Source organism: Hippocampus guttulatus, chromosome 11, assembly GCF_054856545.1.
Source record: "Hippocampus guttulatus isolate MCC_2025c chromosome 11, RoL_Hgut_1.0, whole genome shotgun sequence".
Lineage (NCBI taxonomy): Eukaryota > Metazoa > Chordata > Actinopteri > Syngnathiformes > Syngnathidae > Hippocampus > Hippocampus guttulatus.
In genome coordinates, this window is record NC_141271.1 from 20,023,263 (window position 1) to 20,047,410 (window position 24,148).

Sequence of the window (24,148 nt, forward strand, 5' to 3'; positions counted from 1 at the left end):
GGACCAGAGTGTGCCACCAACTACAACCCCTAGGGGGCATATTGACACGGAATCTAGTCCTCCCTCTCGACAACAACGCTCCACCGACCGGGCTTGCCGGACTCAATCTGATTTCGTTCCTGATTCCGTGCGTCAGCAGTGTCATGCGAATATTGATCACCCTCAGTGGCAAACTGTCCGATGCCAACAAGAACTCGCTTTCTCTTCAGCGGAAGTACCGCACGGAAAACATGGCGGACAAACCAAGTCCTTACTTACGCGTGTCTTAAATTCCCATTTCCCGTATCGCCTTTGAGCTTTTTAGAGAATTACTAACTAGCAAACAGTTCTCACTGGGCTAACATGAAGTAATGTTGGCTTGATGAGAAGAGGAAATTGAGCAGCAGTGAGTGCCCGTGTTAAATAGCGCTCTCTTTAATTAGAAACACAACCGACAACCTGGGGGGGGGGGGGGGGGAGAACGCTGTTGAAACAAATCGAGATGTTTACCTTTTCTTCTGTGATCATGAGTTAAACGTTCTATTGCTGTCATTTTTTTCCAACTTACTGAAATATCCACTTTGCAACACATCGGAAGCGTAAGACGCCGGATGAGAGCAACGGCTGACAGTCGCGTTAAATGGACCTCACCAGAAAACGTCAATGGAACACTTAAGTCGGGTCGCTTGTATCTCAAGTCAGCACTGCACCTTGTTTCATTTTTTTGACATATTGTATAGAAAGACCCTCGTGGATTTTTGTTGTTGTTGTTGTTAACTCCTCTCCAAAGTTCTGCGCCCGTTATCGACAGGTCATTTGCGGTAGAAACTCGGGCGGCTGGCGTTGATAGATGATCCCGCCGCCTTGGCCAAAACACGTCAGCTTTAACGGAGTGCCGCTCCAGCAAAGCTTTTGCCCAATGCGCCGTGATTAACCCCACTTTTCTCATCCGCCGCGAGAAGCGACCTCGCTAACGCCGAGCGTTCTTCCGCGTCCACTCAGTCTTTTCTTTTGCTACTTGGACTAATTCTAACCGATGTCCTTTCGTCAGTGCCACGCCAAAGTGCTAACGAGCACCTTGGGCCTCCGCGAGACGATGTGAGTGGGCTCAGGGATGAGCTGCTGGTGTTTTGCTATTTAAAAAAAAAAAAAAGAAGAGCTTCTTAAATCCTGAGCTTCTGTTTTGTTGATGTGATATTAAGGAAGGCCCCTGAATGGTGTTTAGGTCCCCTTTCATTACTTAAATGGCGCATAAAATAAGTGCTGTGCTTCTTTAAGTGACCCCAAAGCGACTGTCCGCCTCATTAATTAACTGCCTGAAAGGTCAAGTGCCTCGTGATGCCTGCAAGTTCCACCTTGTTCTCCGCGATTGGTCGCAGCAATCTGTGTCTTCACACCCAATTGCACTGGCAAGTGAGCGAAAATAACGACTCGCGCTGGCATCAGATGGCCTTCATTCATTTATTTATTTCAGGGTTTTTTTTGTTTTTTTTTTGGTGTGGGACCCTGTCATGCACCCAGTAACCTGATAACGCGATAAGCCGTCCACTGTCGTGACCGCTGTCCCTGAAAAGGTTAATCAATATGAAACCAGCGGAATGGAAGGTGAAAAGCTACTCAGCTGACTTCACAACAAGCATTTTGGCAAATAGTGAACCATTCTTTAACTCATTCACTCCCAAAGACGTTTTTAAACGTCTTTTCAGACTTGGTCTAGAATTGGCTGGTACTGAATGAGTTTAAAAAAAAAAGGCCTCGGATTTTCATGGCCACTCCCAGTTGCCAAAACCAGACGTAAAACTCAGAATTAGAATTTGTGTCTGCAAAACAACCACCTAGATGAGCCTTTCAGTCCGCTTGTTGAAAGGGACCAAAGCAACAGCCATCTCATTTCTCTTGAGTTATTTGGGTGGCTATTTTTCTCAAACCCAAGCTGGTTAAACGAAAACCCCTTGCCCCTTTTCAATTAATTAGCCCCATAAAAAACAACATTCGATTTTACTGCTTCGTCGCTGTATGTTTTTGGAGTTTACATACGCGGCTGGAATTTGCTCATTGAACGGTGGTCCCGGAATGAACGGCGTCCGCCCAATCCCGCAGCCCAACATCTGGTTTCATTTGTCTTCATCGTGAAGCATCTCAAAATGACCCCGTCTTGTTCATCTTAATCCTAACGGTCTGTTTTGCGCGACAGGCCACATCTGATGACCTTTTGGAGTTTTTATTAGCGCGTGCGGCAAATGCCATCTGTTCCAAATCATCGCGGTTCGTGTCCGGCGCGGCGCGCGAGGACCGTTTCTCATTTCGGCTTCCCACCTTCCTTGTCAGATCCAGCAAATTGATTTTAATCAGGCAATAATGAAGCTCTGATCCTCCCTCTGTTGACTCACTTTCATGCCCCGAAGAGGCTGACCCGATCGACTCCCCTAATGGATTTGAGTCATAAATGTTTACAGTTTCGTCCGATACAGCAAATCTATTTCACTGGCGGGCGCGTCCGGGAAAGACGGATGCTGTTGCTGGCGGTGCTTGCTTTGATGTTTCAATTGTCTTCGAAGACACAGCGGCCGCTTTGGAGATGCATTGCAATCGTCACGTTGTGCTTGTGTCTTGCTACCGATAATTGATATGACGGCGGCTAACACGGCGTAATGATGCTCAGAATGCTTTCACGGAGGCATTCTCCACCAAATGTGGAAACGCTCGAGATAGCTTGAAATATTGTTCCTCTCCGTAAAAAAAAACGAGATGCCGTGATAATGGAGTCAACTTTTCCGGCTCGTGTGTGATGCATAGGTGGAGTAAAGGTGCAAAAGAGAGGGGAAAAAAAAAAAAACCCCGGCGAGGTTTCTTCTCTCCTGGCTCCCCCCCTTGCGTCGGTCATATTCTCATTATTGCCCTGCGTGCTGCAGTTGTGCATTTGCATGGTATTATTTTACATAAATAAATCATCTCGGCACGCGGTGAAATGCCAATACTGCTGATTTGTTTGTGGCCCTCCACCGCATCGCTTTTATTGATTTAACGCAAAGATAAAGAGTGAGGAAGTGCATTACCAAAAAACAAAAACAGCAAACAAATAATGACAGGTGATCCTATCAGAGCAAATCCACTTACAAATGAGGCATTGTCGTTAATTCCCCAAATGCTTTAGGAAAAAAAAGGCATGAGTTATTTTAAAATTCGCTTTATTTCTTTGTTTTTTTTTTCTTTTTAATTAGTCATCCAAAAAAAACAGCACAGCAAAAATTAATTGGATGCAAAGGAATGGAATTTTATACAGTACGATTAAAAAAAAAATATATATATATATATATATATATCTTATTTTACTGGACTTTCCTTTAAAAAAAAAAAAAAAACTAAGGAAAGTGTCTTCACATATTAGGAAGGCATTAGCTTCCAGAACGAGATGTGCAAAACAAGCTGTTCTCCACTTTGTTGAACAAGATTTCGGTGTTGTTTTCCATTTCCTTCGTTAGCTTGGGGACTTGCGGCACCTAATGAATGTAAGCGCTCTGCCGCCACACGCGCGACCTATGCATTTGCATTTTAATACGAGCGGGAGGCGCGTTGCTTCGTAAAATCCTGCTATTTGAATTATTTGGCAGCAGACGTGTTTACATGGCGGCCGCGCGCGTACGTGATGGTGTGCGGTGATGATCATGACTCGCGAGGGTGGAAAAGATTTGATTGGAGTGCAGCATGTCCCCTTCACGTTTTTCTTGGAATAGCTGACATAGTTTAGCAGATGGAGTTCCGCATTTGAATGTGGACTATTTATTCACATTTTTGGTCTCTCTCGGAAGAAAGGGAAACGCTTCGTTCGGCGCAGCATACGAAATGTTCTTTGCAGAGCAAATCAAATCTGTTTCAAATATTACAAATAATGCAAAACGTATATTATTGAAATGATGTATTAAATATACACGCGGCGGCTAGTAAAATGATGGACCATGAAAGTGTTATCAGCCATGCTCAATCTATTCTTTTTATTTCCACGACGCACATTTGTAGATTCTGTTGTATGACAAGTTTTGGCCCATTTTTCATGTCGGACTTGCCTCCTCATTTTTGAGGTTCTTATTTGGGTTGACTAAGGAGGGTCTTTGTTCAGGCGGAAGGAGGAAGATCTCGGTCTTGCATCAAATTTTCCTCACCACCCAGACACACAATGAAAATTGATAAGCCACAGTGGCTGCGGCACAGACGTGACTTTGGGGTCTTGCACCTTAGCCAACGTGAAATTCATTTCGACCTCTTCGCTCGTGAAGCAGTTTGACAACAAATCCACCGAATAAAACTATTCCGACGTGTTGAGATGTTTGTGAAAGGCGGTCGGCTCTCAAGAGCATATCTGGGTGCTCCAGAGCTTTCCAGGTGGAACTGATCGATACCCGTCAGGGGCAGAGATGTTGATTGCCAACTTCATCCATAATGTCGGATATGATCGAAATCCGTCTAACCTTCAGGCATTGCACCACAGACGTTTTCCTGTCTGTCGGCAGGAAAAAAAAATTATTATTTTTTTTTAAGTAGAGCTTTGCGAAGGACTCAGTCACCGGCGAGGCCGCTTAAAGCGCGTCGTTCCTTCTTTTGGATATTGGCCTTCACGTGTGGATTGCAAATTGCTCCCTTTTTTTTTTTTTTTTTGGTCTAAAATAAGAATTTAAAAAAAGCTCCAGTTTACTTTTACCTTTGCTGTAGTAAATGGCTGAATGGACGCTACAACATTTTGTAAGCGCAAAAAAAGGTTCCTGTCCCCATACTTTTGTCAAAAGCTCTTTACACGTCACCGTGTGCAGCAGTTGCGCTTGTTTCCCGACGCTGTTTTGTTTGGCAAGACCGCGACGCTTTACCTCCTCGATTGTGCAATGAAAGCTCATCAGATCCGGGCGCGAGGACCCCCCCCCCCCCCCCCCGCCTCGTGGGCTTTTGGAAAACCTGACGTGGGCTCAAGATGGCGAGTCGACAAAAGGGCAAGTCCATCTTAATCACGTGCATCGGTAGCTCGGTGGCAGCCGTTATGACACAAATGTCCCATTTGCGATGGCAAGAGCTTGATTACGGCTCGTCAGTTGAGCCGAGATGCCATTTGCTGACCTTTTTAATAACGTTTGTCTTATCGTTTTCGCGGTTCGAGCCGTACGATTACTATACAGTGTCCATAAAACCTCATTCTCATTTGCCTATCGCATTTACATTCACGAGTATGTGCCGCTCCGGTGCAAAACTGCCGAGCGGCTTTGCTAATTAGCAATGGCATTAAGGTAGCAGACTGAAAGGCAAAGATACCGTTGTTTTAAAAACACAAGGTCAAATTCTCTTTGATGTTTACTTTGACCGTAAATTTCAACGTGGGCTGACACCAAACAGCTTTTTTTTCCCCCCCACTAATTGCCCAACTGAAGCTTGTTGTAAATCAAGTTGAGTTGAATGCCCGTCAAAGCAAAAAATTAATGAAATAATAATTTAAAAAATCACCTGAAACTACCGCTCTTATCTTGAAAAACTCGTGAGTGGGGTCACTTACATTTGAACGCACCACAGGATGAATAATTACGCTGTAAGAATAAAGCCCCCCCCCCCCCTTCCCCACTTCGACGCTCATCTAAAAGTTGTCACTCACCCTTACAACTTGTTTGCAATTCAATAATGCAACTTGTTACATACCGAGCGGCCCCCTTGTAGACTCTGACCGGGCGCGGCGACCCCCCCCCCCCCCCCCCCCCCCCCGTACAGCTCTCGCGCGCCTCACCTCCGATAATGCGCTTTAATGTGGAGGCTACGGCTGAGGCGCTGACATGCCCCCGTCGAGACTCGGCACACGTCGGACAAACTCGGTGGCAACCTTGACAGGCACTTCACCTCTCAGTGATGGCGGGAACCCCGTCTGCTTAAGCAGCTATTACTCCACCTGATTGGTAATCACCACATGGAGCGCCGTTATAAATCCCTCAGACTGCTGCTGGTTAAGATAGAGGAACACCATTATTAGCTGACCTTGGACAGGGCAGGGACAAAAAGGGGGCCCGGCAGAATCCGGGATGAAGGGGGTTATCATCGGCGCTATAATGACACATTGTCATGCAAATGTGATTCACGCATGACCGCTGCAATCATACCGAGGAGCAGCTCATCGTGAGCAAATTTCTAGGGGGAATATATATATAGCTCTTACCGCAATGATAAAGGAGAGTATTAGCCAAGATAAATCACTTATTTGTCGAAAGAGAGGGAGGGGGTAGCACAATGTTCATTGAACATGAGCAAATCTGGCGACATTTTAATGATGTCATCGACGGCCGGGGTGGTGACAGGCCTAACGTCATTACGGTAGCTTTTTAGAACGTATATTCTTCTTGGAGAGTGCTCTTTTTCTTTGCAAAATTGTTTTTGTTGCCTTTTTTTAGGGGAACCCGGAACACATTCATGGCACTTGCCTTCATTTCAATGAGGGAAGATGATTTGAGATGCATGTTTTTAGGGGGGGGGGGGGGGTTGCATGATGAAAGTGGTCACAGGTGGAATTCAAGTCGTATCTTCAGGATTCTGCTTCATGGCAACGTAAGCCAACTGGCGATTGCCGGTCAGAATGGAAAAGCGCCCGTCCGCCTTGCTGGCGTCTTCGCAGTCGTCGCGCCTCCTCGTGACGCCGCTCACAGTCGGAGCTCGCCAATTTTGCCGGAAGACGTTGTGTTATGTTCGCGTTAGCAAGGTTAAACCGAGTGGCTATCGGGGTGGAGGAGCTCGGGTAGAAGGGATGGCAGCTTCAGAACGTGTTGATCGTACAAATTCATGACTCATCAAGAGGCCTTCGCGGCTTTGGAACACATTTGACATGATAAATTATTCATTCACTCTGTTGCTTCAATGAAGATGTGGCATTCTTTTGATTATGTTGCATAATGCGTAATACGCAAGCTTTCAAACAAACGGGGAAGGAAAATCTTGCTGACGGCAGTCATTTGGTATCTAAAGCAACATTTTTTTGCTTTTGAATAAAACATTCCAAATACTCGTGTCCTCTTGGGTCAGAATCAATCGCCTTTGCTAAGGCGTTCTGAAGCAAACAGCTGAATTGAATTGTCAACGGCAAATCTATTTTACCGCGTCAAAACAACTTATCGATCATTGCTCATAAATTGTGGGAAAACCTCCAGTTGCCCTCTTCGCATGGCAGAGAGACGGCATTTATTTCAAGGACGTACATGGCATCTTTTGCGGCCTGGAGTCACCGCGTGAGCGAGGTGTAATATTGTTCGATACCAATCGCGAGCGCGCCCGTACAGTATGTCCGCACCGCGGCAACTTTTTAACCTCTTAGGGTATCAAAGAACGGGCTGGCAAACAGCAAGTTGGAAATATTGTTTCATTTCCGTCGTGCGATCGTCCGCTCCTCCATTCTCTCGCCACTCGAGGCGGTCGCGGGCAGTGCACGCCGCTGGGGAGGACGCGTCTCGTCGCGTTTGTGTGCCGCTGATTAATCCACGGCTGGGTTTCCGCCGCAGGTCCAATTGCAATTTGATGTCCATATCGCCTCCATTTCCCATGTACATTTCAAGTGGCACGTCTCCCGGATGCTTTACGCTGACGGAATTCGAGAAACAATCTGCATGCACAGACGCCCGAATTGCCCCATAAATAACACGGCGAGCGTCGTCAGCGGGCAGGGAACACTCCAATATCCTCGGGCCCGTGCGGCTCAGGATACTTTGAAGAATGAGTCCTATTTTTAGTGACATGCACTGAAAAGCTCGATAGCCGCTAATGTTCTTTTACGGTGAACGCTCGGATTCATGCCGTCAGGTTTGTCGCGAGGTATTTTGTGCTGACAGGCTGGCACCTTGCCGTCAATCATAACAAGCTTTTGTCATGCTGTAAACATGTTGACAACCTGACGAGAAAAAAAAAAAAAAGAGTATAAGTAAGGTTCAAAGTGCCGCTCGCTTCCGAATGTGTGTTTGGAAGAGATGCGCTTTGGCCCTGCTGCTAAGCTAACCGCTGCGGTTTCTGATTGGACAAGTGACGATATCGCAGCCTTCCCAACGTCACGATCATGACATGAAGTGAAGGTCAAGTTGAAAATAAGCGCAGCAATGATGAAAATGTCTATTTGGTGTTGTATGTATGAAGCCAGCAAGACATGTCAACCATGAATGACGAGACTGCGTATGAATAATTCATCCAAATGTTTTGGGGTTTATGTGGAGGAGCAGGTGGCTGTTTCTGTGCACTGGCGTTTAGCAGCGTGCCCTGATTCTTGTTGCGGACATGAAAGTGAGCCCGCTCGCGATGGAGGTCAAGCTAGCGCGAGGAGATAAAACGGTCAGAAAATGATGTGATGGTCGGAGTGAGCAAAATGATCGCGGTTATCAGCTATTGTCTTTTGATGGGGGATATAAGAAAGCAGCACACCCCTGTTCAAAGTTCAGCCTTTTTTTTTTGACGGAAAATGAAAACTGAGACCAAGATCTTTAACCCATATAACAATTGAGATTCTTGAGGTCAACTTGAGGTCGTGTGGTTGCGCACTTGGGGATGCTGGTGCAAGTGTTCAGAATGAAGCACATTCAAACGCATCTTAAATGGGAATCATCACGCATCCGCCACCATTTAAGGTGCCTCTGAATAAACCCAAATGAAGTTCAGATGTTCTTGTAGGCTTTTCCTGACAATTGGTTTGCATTCAGTTGACCATATCAAGTTCTTCCAAGCATGTGGGAAAATATGTATATGGCCTTCAGCCTTTTGCAAGGAAACAAAAAACTAGCCGACTAGAACACCTGGAACGGATGATTCAGGTTCAGCAGAGGCAATGTCATCATGCTTTAATCACTAAAGTCCATTGAAGGTCAATCATGTGATATCATCTGATCAAAGCCCTTACCTATGGATCCTTTATCAGTTTCATGGCAGGACGTATTAGATAGAGTGTTCAGCCATTGCCGCTTGGAAAGTGCAGCCTTTTTTCCCAGAAGAAATTGTGTTCTACTTTTTGAAGCCATAAACTTTCTACGCGCTGGCTGATTAATATTTTCTGTACCACGAGTGCCGTGCAGCCACAAGGATCATGACAGCCTCAAATTATTCATCAGTAAGCAGAGTCACGGGACTCTCTTCAGTCGTAATATTCTCATCAGACTTGACTCGAATGGCATTTCAACGAAATACCACATTGAGGATCTCACTTCCAGAAAGACGCTTGTAATAAAGATGTATTATTCACGTGGCAAACATTGAGATGCGTCACACTACGCTACATGTTTTGGGGTGGATTAACAATTTGAAGACTCACGCCGAGACCGCATTGTGCTGTTGTTACACTTAATAGCCTGCTTAGGTTGGCCGGCGGTCTCGCGCTCATCCATTATGCATATGACCTGCACCTGGGCTGCTTGCTGCACTGACAGTGTGAGATGGTTTAAAATCGCTAATCTCGGTGCATGCGCACGAGACGGAAATTGGGGTGCGTATGTCCTTAGTAACATGAAGGATTAACATATTCTCTATCTTAATGTGCGGACGAGAAAGGAGACAGTGAAGGTTGCTTCTGTGTTGAAGTTGGCTGTCATCATGATCGAGATTGAATTAGTGAGAAGCACACAAATCACAATCATCGAAAATGTGTCAAATGATGACGCCCGACGCTAATTACAAAGATTTGAAGACTTCATCAATGAATATAGGTTTAAAGTCTTCCAGCCTTCTCTTGGTTTATACATGCAGCAATTTAGGGATTCATTTTTGGGTCTCGGACGTTTATACTTGCTGGAGCTTGTTTTATTTTCTCTCTAGACACTGCTTATTGGATATTTTATTACTCTCCGCTATAACACAGTTCCAGACAGACTTCTGGGGAAAGTTCACAGTAGCCTAGCACCCAAGCATTTATTCTATCATGTTAACTTGTGGTTAGCATGGCTTTGGCGTCTTCTTCTGTTCTCTCTCCATGCTCCGTATGTCGCATGATTAGCTACCCCACGCTCGCCTTTAGCGATAACAAGATTTGTCAGAACTCATTCGCTGCCACTGGGGCCAAAATTAGTGATTTAGAGGAGTGTTTCCTCACCGTGTTTAGTCATGCTAGCTCGTGACCTACTCCTTGCTTTGAAATATCTTGAAGTCTTTTGTTGGTAAAGGCTTTTAAATTGCTTGAAGCACATTTATGAGAGAATGAGAGAGAGAGAGGGAGACATTATATAAGGGGTAGATATACATGATATCAAGTTGTCTTGTGTGGCCTAGCTAGCCAGCCACAGCTAGTAGCCTATGAGGAGCATATTAGCTTAGCATATAGCATTCCCCGGTAATTTCAGAGCAGTTGGGAAAGCAGGGATGATGGGTAACTGTTTGACATCGATGTACTTGCGGTTGGAAGCGCCTCAATCTTTATAGTCAATGTATTTGAAGCCATTTTTATGCTTAGGAAGATAAGATGACATCATCAACAAGTGTTGCAAACAGTTGTTAGGTAAAGTCTAAATTGATACCGGAGGCCAAATTTGAACTGTCTGCCGCATCTTCCACTCAGCCCTACTGTGAGCTGTGAGCGTAAAGTGTACCACGACCTGAACTCGTCGCCAAAGCGTCACAAGTTCATTGAGAGGCAACCGCGGGCGGCCTTTTGGCAGTCAGCTATGTGAAACCATATTATCAAAAAAATGGGGATATTTGACTTGTTGTACTCCGTGCATCGTCTTTCACTTTGCAAATATAAAAGGCCGGTTGTATGTTCTGTTTTGATTTTGTTTGTTATTTTTTTTGTGTTATTTTTCACACAGCGAAGCTTTAGCAATGATAGCCCTTCGTCGAATTTCCAAGTGCTGCAGTGTCCTCAACTTGGAAGCAAGTGACCTGTCACTCTGCATTATCTCTCGTCAAACAACAAATAAAGCAAAAAAAAAAAATAAAAATAAATCCAATATGCTGCGTTGCTGGGCGTGCTGGCTCGTAAATCTTTTGAGGGTGAGGAAACCTTTTCTGTTTGCCCGCCTCCTTTGTTCCTCCGAATATCCGGCACACTTGAAAAGCCCCATGGCTTTAATGAGCCTCGATACTGTGCCACCGGTGACTGCTGGGTGACAGCAACGCAGCTCATGATAATGTGCCGGCCGGGCTCAGTGCCACCGTGCTTCCACTCTTATGCAAATTGGATTGTTTGCATTATCACCCTCTGGAAGTTCTTTTGGTTCTCTCAGCTCTTCCCTCCCTCTCCTCCCTTTTATTCAGCTATGTTCATCGAAATGTGCCTTTGTTTGTTTGGTTGTTTGTTTTTTTCCTTCCTGTCCTTCGTATGTGAAGGACCTGCGTCACCACGTATGTATTTTCCAAGAACAGCTGTGCAAGAGAGGCTGCCCGGAGAGGGGAAAAAAAAAGATGAAATGGAATAAGAGGTCAATCGGTAGCCATATATTTAGCCCCGTAGCTTTCAAGGTGCGGTGGCTTGAAAGGAAGGAGAACATCAATAGGTAAGAGGGCTGCTCTGGGGGTCTCTCCCAAGGTTTCCATCGCCCATTGAGGAAACGGCCCCTCTTGTCCCAAGCCCCCTTTTTCAATGCTAATCCATTCAAGCTCGAAAGGTGCGACAGACGTTCTTTTGAAGACTTCGGCGAACCGCCTCTGTCGATCGCAAACCCGGCATATGGCCGACGGGTGCCTTCATGAAGATTTTAAGCGAGCGTCGCTGTAAATAATGAAAGTGACACGCAGAGAGCTTTGCGGCACCTAATGAAGGCGCCGCAGATGTTCGTTGTTTCATAGTGACGCCGTCAAGACTTGTTGACATGCGCCCGACACAAAATGACATGTAATTTATGTCGCAGTATTGTATGGCCCCAAGCGTATTCCATCTTTTCCGTCTTGTATCCATGGTGACAGGGTGGCACTTAAGACGGCAATTTTGTACCACTCGCTGATCCACTCGGAGCCCAATCACTCGGACACGCCCAGACAAAGTCTTTTCCATCGTCAGATACTCCGCATCGACGGTGCCTTTGTATGTTACGCTGCGGCGTTATTGTCCTTCTCCAATTTCCTCCCGCAATTGACCAGATATATTTTAAAATGGTGATCACGCTGGGTTGAAGCAATTAAAAATGCCCTCGTGTAAAACGTGAAATGACCAGACTTCTCATTTCAATGGCAAAGTTTCAGATGTATTGCATCAGTCGGGGGGGAAAAGAAAAAAAAAAAGGAGCGACGGAATGAATGAGCCGTTTGACCTTTTCACTTGTGTCCCCGGGTAGTGAATCTGCTGCAGGGGGCCCGGAAGCTGAGCAGTAACATGTTGAATTATCACTCCCGCTATTCAAATCCCGCAAAGCCAGTTTCCCACATGCTCCATTCCGTCCTCTGATGGCGTCGGACCCTGTTGGGAGGAGAAAAACAACAAGGCAACAGAGTGCGAGCTTCTTTGGGAGCTAAAGGTACAAATAAACACGCGTTTTTGTGGTGCTCTGAGCAAAAATACTTTTTTTTTTTTTTTTTAAGCCCTTTGTATTTCTTGGGGTTGAAGTGTACCACTTTTTTTTTTCCCCCCTTCAAATGATGTGTCATTCTCAGGGATGATCAAGCTGAAATCTTCGACAGCTACCGGCAGCAAACATGTCAGCACTTTGATGGATACTTGCTATAATGAAAGCGCAACTATGATTCTTCGTTCGGCGAAGCTTCCGCTCAAGTGGCGCCTTCCCTCCATCAAATGCAATAAGGCGGAGGGATAAAGGCAATTCTGCCAAACCGCCTCATAATCGTTTTCTAAAGTGAAGGACATTGCGTCTTTGTTGGAGTCGCTGTCGGAGACACTTCTGGCGCCGTGTCTCGCTCCTTCTCTTTCACGGGCGTTTTCAGCAACACCGACAAAATGGTCTCCACCTGCGGGTGACGGAGGAATCCGACCGCGCGTACGCTCGGCGGTACATTTGCGCAATCAAGTGGCAGACTCTTAAAATAGTGACCGCGGTGATGAGGTGCCGGCCGTCACCTCGCCACAAGCGGTTGCGGGGCAGGCCCGCTCGCCATCCTCCTCGCGTCTCGCTCGGAACACGTGACCCACTTTCACTGTCCTCATCTCATACTACATTCTTTTTGTTTCTCCTTTCCGCCCCGTTCTCCTTTTGTCCATCCAGAGGCCATCTTGTGCGATGTAGGCGAGTTTCACTGTCACGATCGGGAAACCTGCGTCCCCGAGGCCTGGCTCTGTGACGGCGAGCCCGACTGCCCTGATGACTCCGATGAGTCGGACGTGACTTGTAAGTCCATCATTCCATCCGACCCCTCAAGCATGCCACCTTTTCGTAGAACGCATCATCACGCACCAACCAATTATGAAGGGTCTTGTCTGTCGCTAGCGAGCATCGACTTTCCCGGCGCACAATGGCAATTACGGCCGGGAGTTGATTAATCGGCAGCTACGTTTTTAGCGTTAGCAGCATGGATGTCTCACTAGAATCAACACGGGGCTGGTGCGGCACGGCAAACTAGCCGTGTGTGCTAATATTGGACTCTGACTGCAAGTCTGTCCTCAAATAGAACGAAAGCACAAGTGACGTGAACAAGTTATCCGCCGATGAAAAGCCGAAATCTTCACGTCACCCTTCACAAAATTCTGCAAATGCCTTCCCGGAACAGAGAAAAGAGCGACGATATCCTGTAGTTGAGTCTTAGCCACAGAATTTGAATCGCAGTTGCATGATGTGCTGCCGTTACAAATTAGCCAAGCAACACGGGAAAAATCCATTTTCTCATTGTGAGAGCATCACGGAGCCGCCCGCGAGTACAACAATCCCTCAACCAATGCGATGCTAGGCACAAATCAGTTTGTTATCGCTCCCATGTGACAACATGAATGCAACGTAAAGGCCATGAAATGCACCTTCACGCAAACAAAGCTTGTCTTCTTGTCTTAATTAGCCGCATGCCAAGAAGAAAGAACAGCGACTCCTGGCGCTCCCCTGTTGCTGCTTTTGGTTGAATTCATTGGCAGGTTGTCACCCCGAAGGGCAAAACAACGCCGATCACGGTTAATCATCCGTTGGTCTCTAACGCTTGCCCTCATTAGGGTTGTGGGGAGGGCTGGAGCCAACCCGGCGTAGACAAACAACCATTCACACTCACGGTCGCACCCCCCCGTGCTCACATGCTAACACGCTAACCCCAATCAGTGTTGCTAACCATTGCAAAAAAAAAAAAAAAAACGTACCGTGGCAGCTCGACCGCAACTCCTGCTGGGTGTAGCTGCGGTTATTGCAGACCAATAACGGGGGGCGCCGTCCTAATGGCCTTTTTAATACTCCTCTTTTCCAGTTTGTAGACATTCTCTAATATATAGTTTGAACACAACTACCGTCCTCAAATACGGCACAAACGGCCAACTTTTTCAATGGGACCGCATGCTCACTAAAAGCAGGAAATGCGGCTGCTCCGCATCCAGTCGGTGTGTGCGTTTCCACCCTATGCTTGTCTCCCCCCCCCCCCCCCCCCACCTGTCCCCTTCTCCTCGACCCCTGAATTGGCTCCATCAACCGAGCGTAAGCCTCTTATTTCCATTTTGCCAAGAGAAGCATACGATAAGTTTGCACGGCGGCAACACCCGCCGCTCGCTCCTAATCCATTCATGTGATCAGAGCCGCGAAGCTGTGCCACACAGACACTTACGAAAAAATATCCGTCGCACACGGTGGTCGGCTCCCGAGCACATTTTAATGTCCTGCGTGTCTTTCGATGATGTTTCTTTTATTGCAATATTTGAAATGCCGCAAATCCAATTCCAAATCAGACGCGCAGGCATCGTCATGAGCCATTCTCAATGTTTCGGATCAGCTATGTGCTTTGATAAATTATCAAACTATATCCTACTATTTTTTTTTTTTTAAAATACGATTCTGTCAAGTCCCGAATTTTCTGAGTCAGCAACTTATGCGCAGAAGTTGACCACGCAGTGTCGCCGTGATGAATCCCCGTGAGCAGAAAAGTCATATTACCGAGATGTTGTGGTGTTTTATTACAGGAACCAAATGAAAACTCTCTGTTTATGTCAACATGATCTAATTAGAGTCAGCAGCTGTTATCATGTTCACAACTACTTGGACATTCTCGATTGGATTAACGCAACCGAGGGGAGGCTTGCTGAGGCAGTTTATGCCTCGGTGACTGCTGTGCTAATGCAACGTCACCGCGACTATCGGACCGAAAGGCCACTGGGCCCAATTTGCAAAGATTAAACAACCCTTTTTTCGGAAGGGGGGCGGCGGGGGGCTGACTGAATTGCGGAAATGGGATTTTCTCATCGCTACGCTCAGACAGCGACGGCGCTTACGTTGTTTTCATAAAATGAAGATTGATTGCTATCTGTAGTCGTATTCATTGAAGTGGACTATTCAACGATGGAATGTGACCACTTTTGACACACGTAGGAACGCTTTTGAAATTGTTTGACAAATGGAATTGAAGTGGAGGCACTCTGCATAAATTGTCGATGCCTTCCATAGGTTTTGGGAAAAAACCTCTTCCATTTCGTCGTCTCGTCTTTATCTCTATGTCACGTCCATTGGGAATATAGCAACGATTTCAACCGCGCTAAAAAAGGAGCACAGATACGTGTCAATATCGCTTGTCGCGTCACGTTCGGTGGCGTGGCCGGTCTCGCCGTGTTCCTTTGTGACTGCGATTTAGTCCAGTATCTTCACCAACCTGTTTTCATCTGAGAAATATGATCCGGCCTCGCTCTGCGCGGTCGCTACGGGGCTAAATCACTTCATCTCCAGAAGGCCATGAATCATCACATCGATTATTGCAGGACCTGTTTGGGTTCCCGGTGCCGGGAGAAAGAACACCTTGCATGTTCATTCAAGAATCGTGCAGCGCTCATTAACATGGATGATGTTGTTGAGAGAAAAGGGGGAATTAGATCAGCAAACAGGAGGCAGGACCGGAATATATTCCACTTTCCCCAAAGATCGGCCGCGGTATCACGAGGGAAATGAGAAAATGTGATGTCTTCAAACTAAAAGCAAAGTATGAATGAGTCCTGTGCATGGAGTACACAACACTTTTGCGAAGGGGTTTTACTTTTTAGAATTTAAAAAATGGTGGTCAGTGATGTCCTTTTTCCTTCTGGGTCACAAATAGATCATCACTCGCATCTTCGGGGCTTATGAGGGGCTTGCCTCAGATTGGAATACAGTACAAGAGGAGGTACCGGTTTCGCCGGGACCAACGGCCTCCTGGGACCGATTCGTCGCTGACAGTTATTCGAGGGGAGGGGAAAAAAAAAACCCTCCCAGGAATCGCACAAGAAACCTCGGTAACACGGCAATTCACCCGTAGTGGAGTTCAAGCCTTCAGGATGCGCGCAGCGTCACGCCTGTGCCGCTTTCGGCGGGGGCGGCTCAGCGTCCGCCGTGGCGATACCGAAGTGTCAAAAAGGGAATTTCCAGGAACGCCAAGGCTGTTATTAGTCGTGTTTTTGACGGAGGCGCTCGGATGCTATGTTTTCTGTTTCGATTTCTCTGAAACCTCCAGCGTCTCTCAAACGTGCTTGTATTTATTCTGCACGTTAGCGGACGGTGTCTTAGAAGCGAAATCCTTTCGGGAAAGGATTTTATAGACGTTTGGCTCATGTCAGAAATGCTGCTCTGCGGGGCTTTGTCAGTCTTGCGGACATTTCGACCACTAAATCCTGTCGATTGTCAATGCCGGAGGTAACGAGGATAAAATGGGTCAGTGGCCGACTTCAAATTCTTGCTCAAAGAAGCTTTGTTTCACGGCTGCACTGAGGTTTCTTCCATTCATTGTTTGATTTTCGAGAGGAGGCCACTCTGGTCGGCTTTCTCCCCCCCCCCTTGCTGCCCGTCATCAAATAACAAGGTTGCGTCTTGCCAAAGAGAGAGACCATGCTCAGCATGCCGGACTTTGAGATGAAACCATTGTGGCATTGTGGGGGGAGCCTTTTTGTTTCAATAATAGTGCCGCAAGGTTATTACACCGGCCGGGCAGATGCTTTGATGACTCGGATCTCGTTCTTCCTATTCGCCGAATCTTTTCACCCAATCTCCATTCAAATAAGACGAATCGACACATCGCGGGCGATCGGGCGTCTTGCGTTGTTCTTTTCTCATCATTCAGCGGCCCCCTTGATTTGCATCGTCATCGTGATCACGGCTTGCCTCGCGCCGTCGAGGATTTGTGGCCACGGCTTACTTGCTTGAAGCCTCCTCAAGAAAAAGCGAATCGCCCCTAATGGGGCGTTATTATCTGACCCAAAATTTCGGGATTGTGTACCCGCACATTCAGGTGCAACAAAATCCACTTGAGCAGAGTACGTATCATTTTCAAATTGAAAAGACATTTTCGAGTGACGGCTTATCGGAACAAACTACGCCGTTCTCACAAAGGTTTTTGAAGCGGCCTCCAAACATCCCAGTGGCTATTTTATGTGGGGAACTCCCATCGTGAAAGTCATGTATCTCACTTGTGGCTGGTCGCCATGGGAATTGGCACGAGTCGGATGGCGCTCTCGACATTAATGTAGCGTAGAACCTTGTCATTAAGTTGAAGGGCAGGGCCTGTCGCATCAGGTCGCATTGCAATCCGCCTGAGGTACAAGCCTTCTGTTGACTCGCGAAATGCTGTAAATATGCCATCACTGCAAACAAGTCAAGGTTAGATGCCTCTCATGCGTTGTGCACAAATTGTTCACCGAGCAGTCTCTTAATGTTGACTGAAAATCGTTACATTTGCACGTTTCTGCTTTTGTGCTAGCACGTTTCGTGAATTGTTTCCGCTTTTGTGCTAGCACGTTTCGTGAATTGAACCCTGATCTGAGTTCGCGATCTTACAGGTTGCCACGACAATCATTTCAAATGTTAATTGGATGTCATCTGTGGTGAAACGGCTTCATGCGGTGTGAGATCAAAAGCGGCAAGGTGTATTGAAACCTCTGAGCGCTAGCGCGACGTGAGCTCTTTGTTGCAATGTTTTGTTTCGACGGACATTAAATGTATTTGAAAGAAAGTGAGGAAGGTGTTCAAAGACCGAGAGGAATTTAATCAGGAATTGTTGAGAAACAGCATTGAATTCTTTGATCTCGGTTGTCAGATTTTTTGGGGCGTGAGGGGGGTGTGGCAACCCGGTGACTTGGAGCCCTGGCATGAGTCAGCCCCTCCCCCAAGTACTTAAACGCCTTCGTTCGTTCCATTTATGTCAATTTGGCACAAGTGCGGTTAGCCGTCAAGCTATGCCTACAACCTTCCCTCATACTTTTTGGGTCACCCAACAGGGTCTTTAAGTTCGGTCGGCAGAGTTGGACTCTAAAATGGTGGAAAGAGGAAAGCGCCGTTGTTGATTTTCACCGCTACTGACTGATAGAACATTTCGATGCCAAAGAAAACAAAGCAACTATTCTGACAGCTGGAAATTAGCGACTCAAAGGACTGGCGGGGGGGGGGGGGGGGGGGCGGCGGGGATTTTATTTATTTTTTTGCCGCACGCGAAGCAATTAGCGATGAATGACCGAATGTTTCTTTCTCAATAAACTTACAAAACACCGCCAAACATTGAGATTACTTTCAAGGGTGCGTGATGATGTTCTCGTTTCGTTTAATTGAGGTCGCCAACAATTTAAAAGCCCACCAAGGTCAACCAAGCTCCAAATTAAATCAAATCCGTAAGTGTAGACGGGAGCGGCGCGATGATTGGCCGGTCACTTGGATCTCGACCCAGGTGAGCGTTGACAGTGCGGCCTTGAGATCCGAGTGACGCACGGCGGCAGTGAACACGACTCAGTTCAACAAGCAGCAATTTGACTGAACAGTTACCCCCCCTAGAGTGTTGAAGTCTAATTCACAGGGTACATATAGATCATCAATATGAAAAAAAAAACGGACTCTCCCATTTTTACCGCTAGACAAATTTGAGTCTCAAATTAGCGAGAATGTTTTTGCAACAGATGAAGTGCCCGGAGAAGACTGTGAGGCAGATGTACGAACCACTACTATCACACTGCGCTCTCCCATCCCTGCCCCCACCCCCCACCCCAAAATAATCGACTAAATTTGTGTTTACCTTCTCGCCTTGAAGCCATCACCCAATTGTTTATGACTTAACCTGGAGAACTAATTTTGTTCCGGTACCAAAGTCATTTCATTTGATGATCTGTTCAAGGATGCTGCGTCAAGGTTTCCGCCCCCCCACCCCCCCCCACCCCGCCCCCCGATACATTTTTCATTGTCGCTATGCTCGAGACCTTTCACTTTGATGACGAGTGACAAAGTGTGAAGAGTGCCGAGGAAATATTACCACTCGCAAGGCAAGTAATTAAATTTAGCTTTTGTTGTTGCTGTAGGTTTTGCCTTATCGTATTAAGCAGCCAGGAGATGGGTGTCGCGCTTGCTCACATCACAATAAATTCAATTTCTGCTACTCTGGTCATCGTCGCCGCTCTTCTGTTTTCCGCTCACACTCTTGTTGAGGTGGCAAATCACAAAAGGAAAAATAAAAAAAAGGGGGATCCTTTAGATCACAGGCTGTGTCAAACTCAACTACAACATCGGCAATGTGGCGTATGACATTAAAAAAAAAAAAAAAAGAGTCAAACACTTTGTCAAACCTTTCCTTAACCTTTGCGGAAACCTCTTCAGGTCAATTCGAGATGCGATGCTTCCTTTCGAACAAAGGAAAAGACAGCACGGTTTCAGAGGAGCTGATGCTAAAGTTGGATTGAAGGTTTCGGGGAAAAAAAAATTGACTGAAAGAAATTTCAGGAGCTCAATGCAAGCAAACCGACGAGGCGCTCGTGGGCAAGACGGGTGGCGGCTGGGAGCTGATTGGTTGACACAAGGAACGGGGCGGATGAGGTCAGGCGCCAACCAAATCCACACGGGGAAAAAAGGGACCCATGGAAAAGCGTGGCCAAACGTGAAACCAAACTGAATCGAATCAAAAACTCTTGGAGGACATTTTATGCCCTGCCAAAAATTGCCATGTTGTAAAGACGCTCTGATTGGTTTTGTACAAGGCCGTTTCTCCATTTTACACATTTGAGCGAGTGAGTGAGTTCCCTTAGGAAGTATCTTGCCTTTGTGTTGTTTTTTTCTCCCGTCTGTTTGATCAGCGAAGGCCCGTCCATTAATGATTTTTTTACCCCCCCCCCCCCCCCCTCCCGAAGGTTCCCTGCCCTCTCTTGTGCTCTTCCACCTGGGTCTTTCCATCTCATTAACGCTGTTTGATTCGCTTTTTTTTTTTTGGGTCACATTTTATCCGATCCATTTCTGTTTTCACCATCACAACTTGGTACAGTGTCCTTGCCGGATCGCTGTCCAAACGTAGCGTTTTTTTTTTTTTTTTTGTCATGGCTCGACCCTGGTTTATTTTAATAAACATCTGCCACGGTGTTCATTTGTATGCAGCAAGGCCAATTTGCGAGACTTTAATAAGACTTCATTGATCGCTCGTCCGTGATCCACAACTAATCGTTGATCGCAGCTCCTCTGGCACGGAGAAAAAGAGCATTGAAGGCATCCTTAGTGACAAAGAACACATTTCATGAACCCTCCGATTCATTTGTCCATCGTCTGACTACTCTTCCAGTACGGTGGCGCCATTTATGAGGACCCCCCTCCCATCCCCGCCCCTTCATTGTAATCCGTGTTGCACCACTTCCAGTCAAAACTTCTCTCCTTTGGCATTTTCGTTTGTGGGCCCACCCATGAATGTTTCCACACCGCGAGTGATCGAGTTAGCACTAATTTAGCACTGACGCTAACCCAGTAATACCACCAAGAATTAGCATGTGCTAACTCCCTTCTCGGCGCTTGATATTGTTTGAACAAGCTGTGCTTCGGTCATCAGCAAATCGATTCTAAAGTGATTATAAACTCACGTTTTAGTGCGAACAGAAGAAAGCACACTGTTCCTCTCTCTGTCTCTCTATCTCTCTCCCCGATGGTCTGATGATGGTATGTAGGTTTTCATAAAACTGTACCTCGTTATTGTCGATGTGCTTGTCCTGTCTCTTGTACTCCAATGACCGTATTCAACGATTCGATACTGGATTCATATCTACATTAGGAAGTGTGTGTGTGTTTCGGTGCCATCGAGAATTGAATCATCGGTGGACAATTCGGTGACTTTGAAACCAAACTTGGTCACCAAGTGTCGCCAACAGGAAATCCAGGAATTAAACCAGACTTCCGTCTCGGTATATGACTTTTTGAGCCCTGTCTGAGATTTTTCGTAAAAAGCTGCTGTCGTTGAGCACGGCGGTTGCGCTTTTCACAGTGGTGAAGACGCTTCATCCGTTCCACTGTGTCTTGGATTTGTGGAAGAATAACAAAGATGAGACCGAGTGGGAGTCTACTCACTTTGAAGCGCCGTAATTGTACTCTGCCACTCATTCCATTGTTCTGGACGGATCTTCGTCAGGCGCTCCCATTCAACATCGCATCGCATTATCCTGCCCCTCTACTTCCTGACAAAGTGTTTTTTGTTTGTTTGTTTTTTCTCCAGAGAACGAAATTTTTATTAGCCAGGTGATGCATGTTTGCAGTACGTTTCGAACACCCTTCGGCTTTCCTTGCCGCGGCGCCAGCCGGGAATGTATGCGCCGCTCGTTTTCCTCCAATTGATCACTGTGTTATTAAAGACTTTCATAAATATTGACATCGAACTTAAATGTTTCTCGCTCTAGCTTGCAAAGGCACATATTTCCTGTTTTCATTTGCCAGGGGATTGTCTCGCGTCTTAGTGAAGAAATGAAAGCGCTTGTTCAATTATAGACACGACTCGATCCATACAAGCATGTCCACGGGCTCCGAGAAATATTGAAATATTTAGTCTGTCACAGAGTTATTTTAAAGCTCTTTGCATACTGATGAGACCAACGCATGGCTAATTATGTTTATTCTGCCTGACGGACCCGTCCGAGATTCATGCGCGCTGACGCTCTCTAATTGCCATCACCTTGCTGAACTTTGTCGGATCGAGTTGCCCAAATTAGCTTGCAATGTTTGGAAACGTAATTACCAATGAGTGTCCGCTTCAGTAATCTTCAACTTGATTAGACACCCCAGCAACAACAAAAAGTGGCTCCCATCGGGGGAACAAATGCATCACGTCTAGATTTCTACCAGCGTTCATACGGCTCGTCTCTAGATTTAGAAATTCTGCCTTTGGCAGGAATACGGACTAGACGCAGCCAAGACCGACATACGGGTTTTAACAGTGCATCGTTTTGTCAATGGCAGGCTGGTGCATTTTATTATTTTTTTTACATCAGTTGGGGACTAACTGTACCTAAACTAATCCAATCAATCTTGGAGCAAGCCTGTTAGCTTGTGAGCTAGCTAGCGGCTCGTTGTGGTGACAATGTGGGATCTGTGTGTGTGTGTGTGTGTGTTTTGTTTTTATGTGATATATTTTGACTGCTCAAACATGTAGGAAATAGGTAGCCATAAGAAAGATGCTAGTCAACGTAGCACTGTGAATAATGAAGCAGCTTGATTTTTGACAAAAGTGAAGAATTTGCCTCTCCTGCTCGTCCGGCTTTTCATCCAAGTTGAGCCGCTTGCAAGCGGCGGAGAGCAACTCGGAGCAAACGTTGGGAGACCATCTGTGAACCTTCGCGTGACAGATCCGAGCCACTGAATATTCATTTGCCGTCCTCCCCTTATCGCATTAGATTAGAACCCATGTGGCGGGGGGCGACGAGAGAGCTTGACAACGCGCTTAGCTTGTCAGGGACTTTTACAGCTGCGCGTTAAAGAGCGCATTTGCCAAATGGACGTGAATGTGTTGAGCGTTCCGGGACAGCTCGGGAGGGAAATCCCCTTTGTCGGGGCAACGTCCACTTATGTGTCCTGCATGGAAGTGCAGCTGTTCCTTGCAAATCGATGATACTCATTGAAATTAGGTCAGAACTCGGTTTCTGAAAAGCTTTGGGTTGTAATTTGAATGATATAGAGCTGAATTCCTGAAATGAAACCACTTTTCACTGATGCGGCATTCCAATTTGTTGGGCTGCACCTGTGCTTGACAGCTGCGCAAAACATACCAAGCGGACATTTGTGCCGTTGCGGGAGTGAACACCGCCGACTCGAAGCGGCTTGTCTCATTCCCTTTAAATTCAGCGCAAGTGAGGGGTGAGGTCGCCGAACCGGAAGAAGAAAGCTCACTGACTCCATGCGGGAGATTAGCGCATTTGCGCCTTCGTAAGGAACTGCAAGAAGATCTCCAGTTACGCATGATGTAAAGTTGCCCGCTTTCAAGCGGGCACCCAGAGAGGCATAGATGCACGCTCATCTGTCATGTTTATGAATGAAATACGATGACATTCATCATGCATGTTAGCAGAGCTAAGAATTTGTCTGCCTGCGTCCGAATCATACCCAATAAAATCGCATCATACCACCTACGCCCCAACTTAGACCTGCTTTCACTCGGTCTAAAACCTCGTCTAATTTCTGTCACCAAAATGTCAGATGCGTGTGATTTAAAAAAAGAAAAAAACACAGTTGGATTGCCGGAAGCCCCGGTGAGGCGTGGCACAGTCCGCCAAATTCCCAAATATAGCAAAGTAGACTTGGGATGAAGATACTCCGTTTTTTACACTGAGCGCTCATGTGCCTGGCCACAAAAAAACCCCAAACAACGTTCATTAGTCTTCCAAACACTTTCTCACCCTGAAAGACAAGGGCACCTCCTTTTGACTTAGCTAAATACCGTGTAAAACGGAGGTACTCAAGAGACGACGAAGCAATATTCATTAAAGCCCAAGGTCCCCTACACATTTCCATGGAAATGCGCGGGAGGAGAAACCAGCCAGAGCATTTATTGCGTCATTACGGAAACCACGCCGGCATACTTGCTTTGCGCAAATCAGCACGCCGTGACAGCCCCTCACTGGAACCGGGCACATTAATTGAAACATTTTGCCAGCCCCAAAGTGGAAACGGACGCTTTGAATAAGTAATCAGCCCGACAAGAGGGGTCCCCGGGTGTGCTTGAACGTGACGTGTCACGAGGCGCCTATCTCGTTCCGGATCCCAACCCACGGGTGATAAATCTTACCGTACAGCCGGCGCAGTGGTGCGTTGGTAAAGGTGATGTTAGTGTAGTTAAGCTTGAGATGTCATCCAATGGTCAGCTGGGTTTTATTTGCCGCCGCGTGAGC

General features: G+C 46.6%; 1 protein-coding gene across 12 annotated transcripts in view; it reads left to right on the forward strand.

Moving 5' to 3' along the window:
- The window catches only part of lrp1bb (low density lipoprotein receptor-related protein 1Bb), a 181,760-nt gene that overhangs the window by 32,002 nt on the left and 125,610 nt on the right, over positions 1-24,148 (forward strand). For 11 of the 12 annotated variants that reach the window (XR_015102280.1, XR_015102281.1, XM_086123849.1 and 8 more), the window contains exon 2: positions 13,110-13,232. The exons of the other annotated variant lie outside the window; for it this stretch is intronic. Coding sequence is in view for 9 of the 11 variants with exons in the window: in XM_086123849.1 (XP_085979975.1) it covers positions 13,110-13,232 (123 nt within the window). In the remaining 2 variants the exon portion in view is untranslated. The remainder of the gene's footprint in view (positions 1-13,109; positions 13,233-24,148) is intronic. 12 annotated transcript variants of the gene reach the window in all.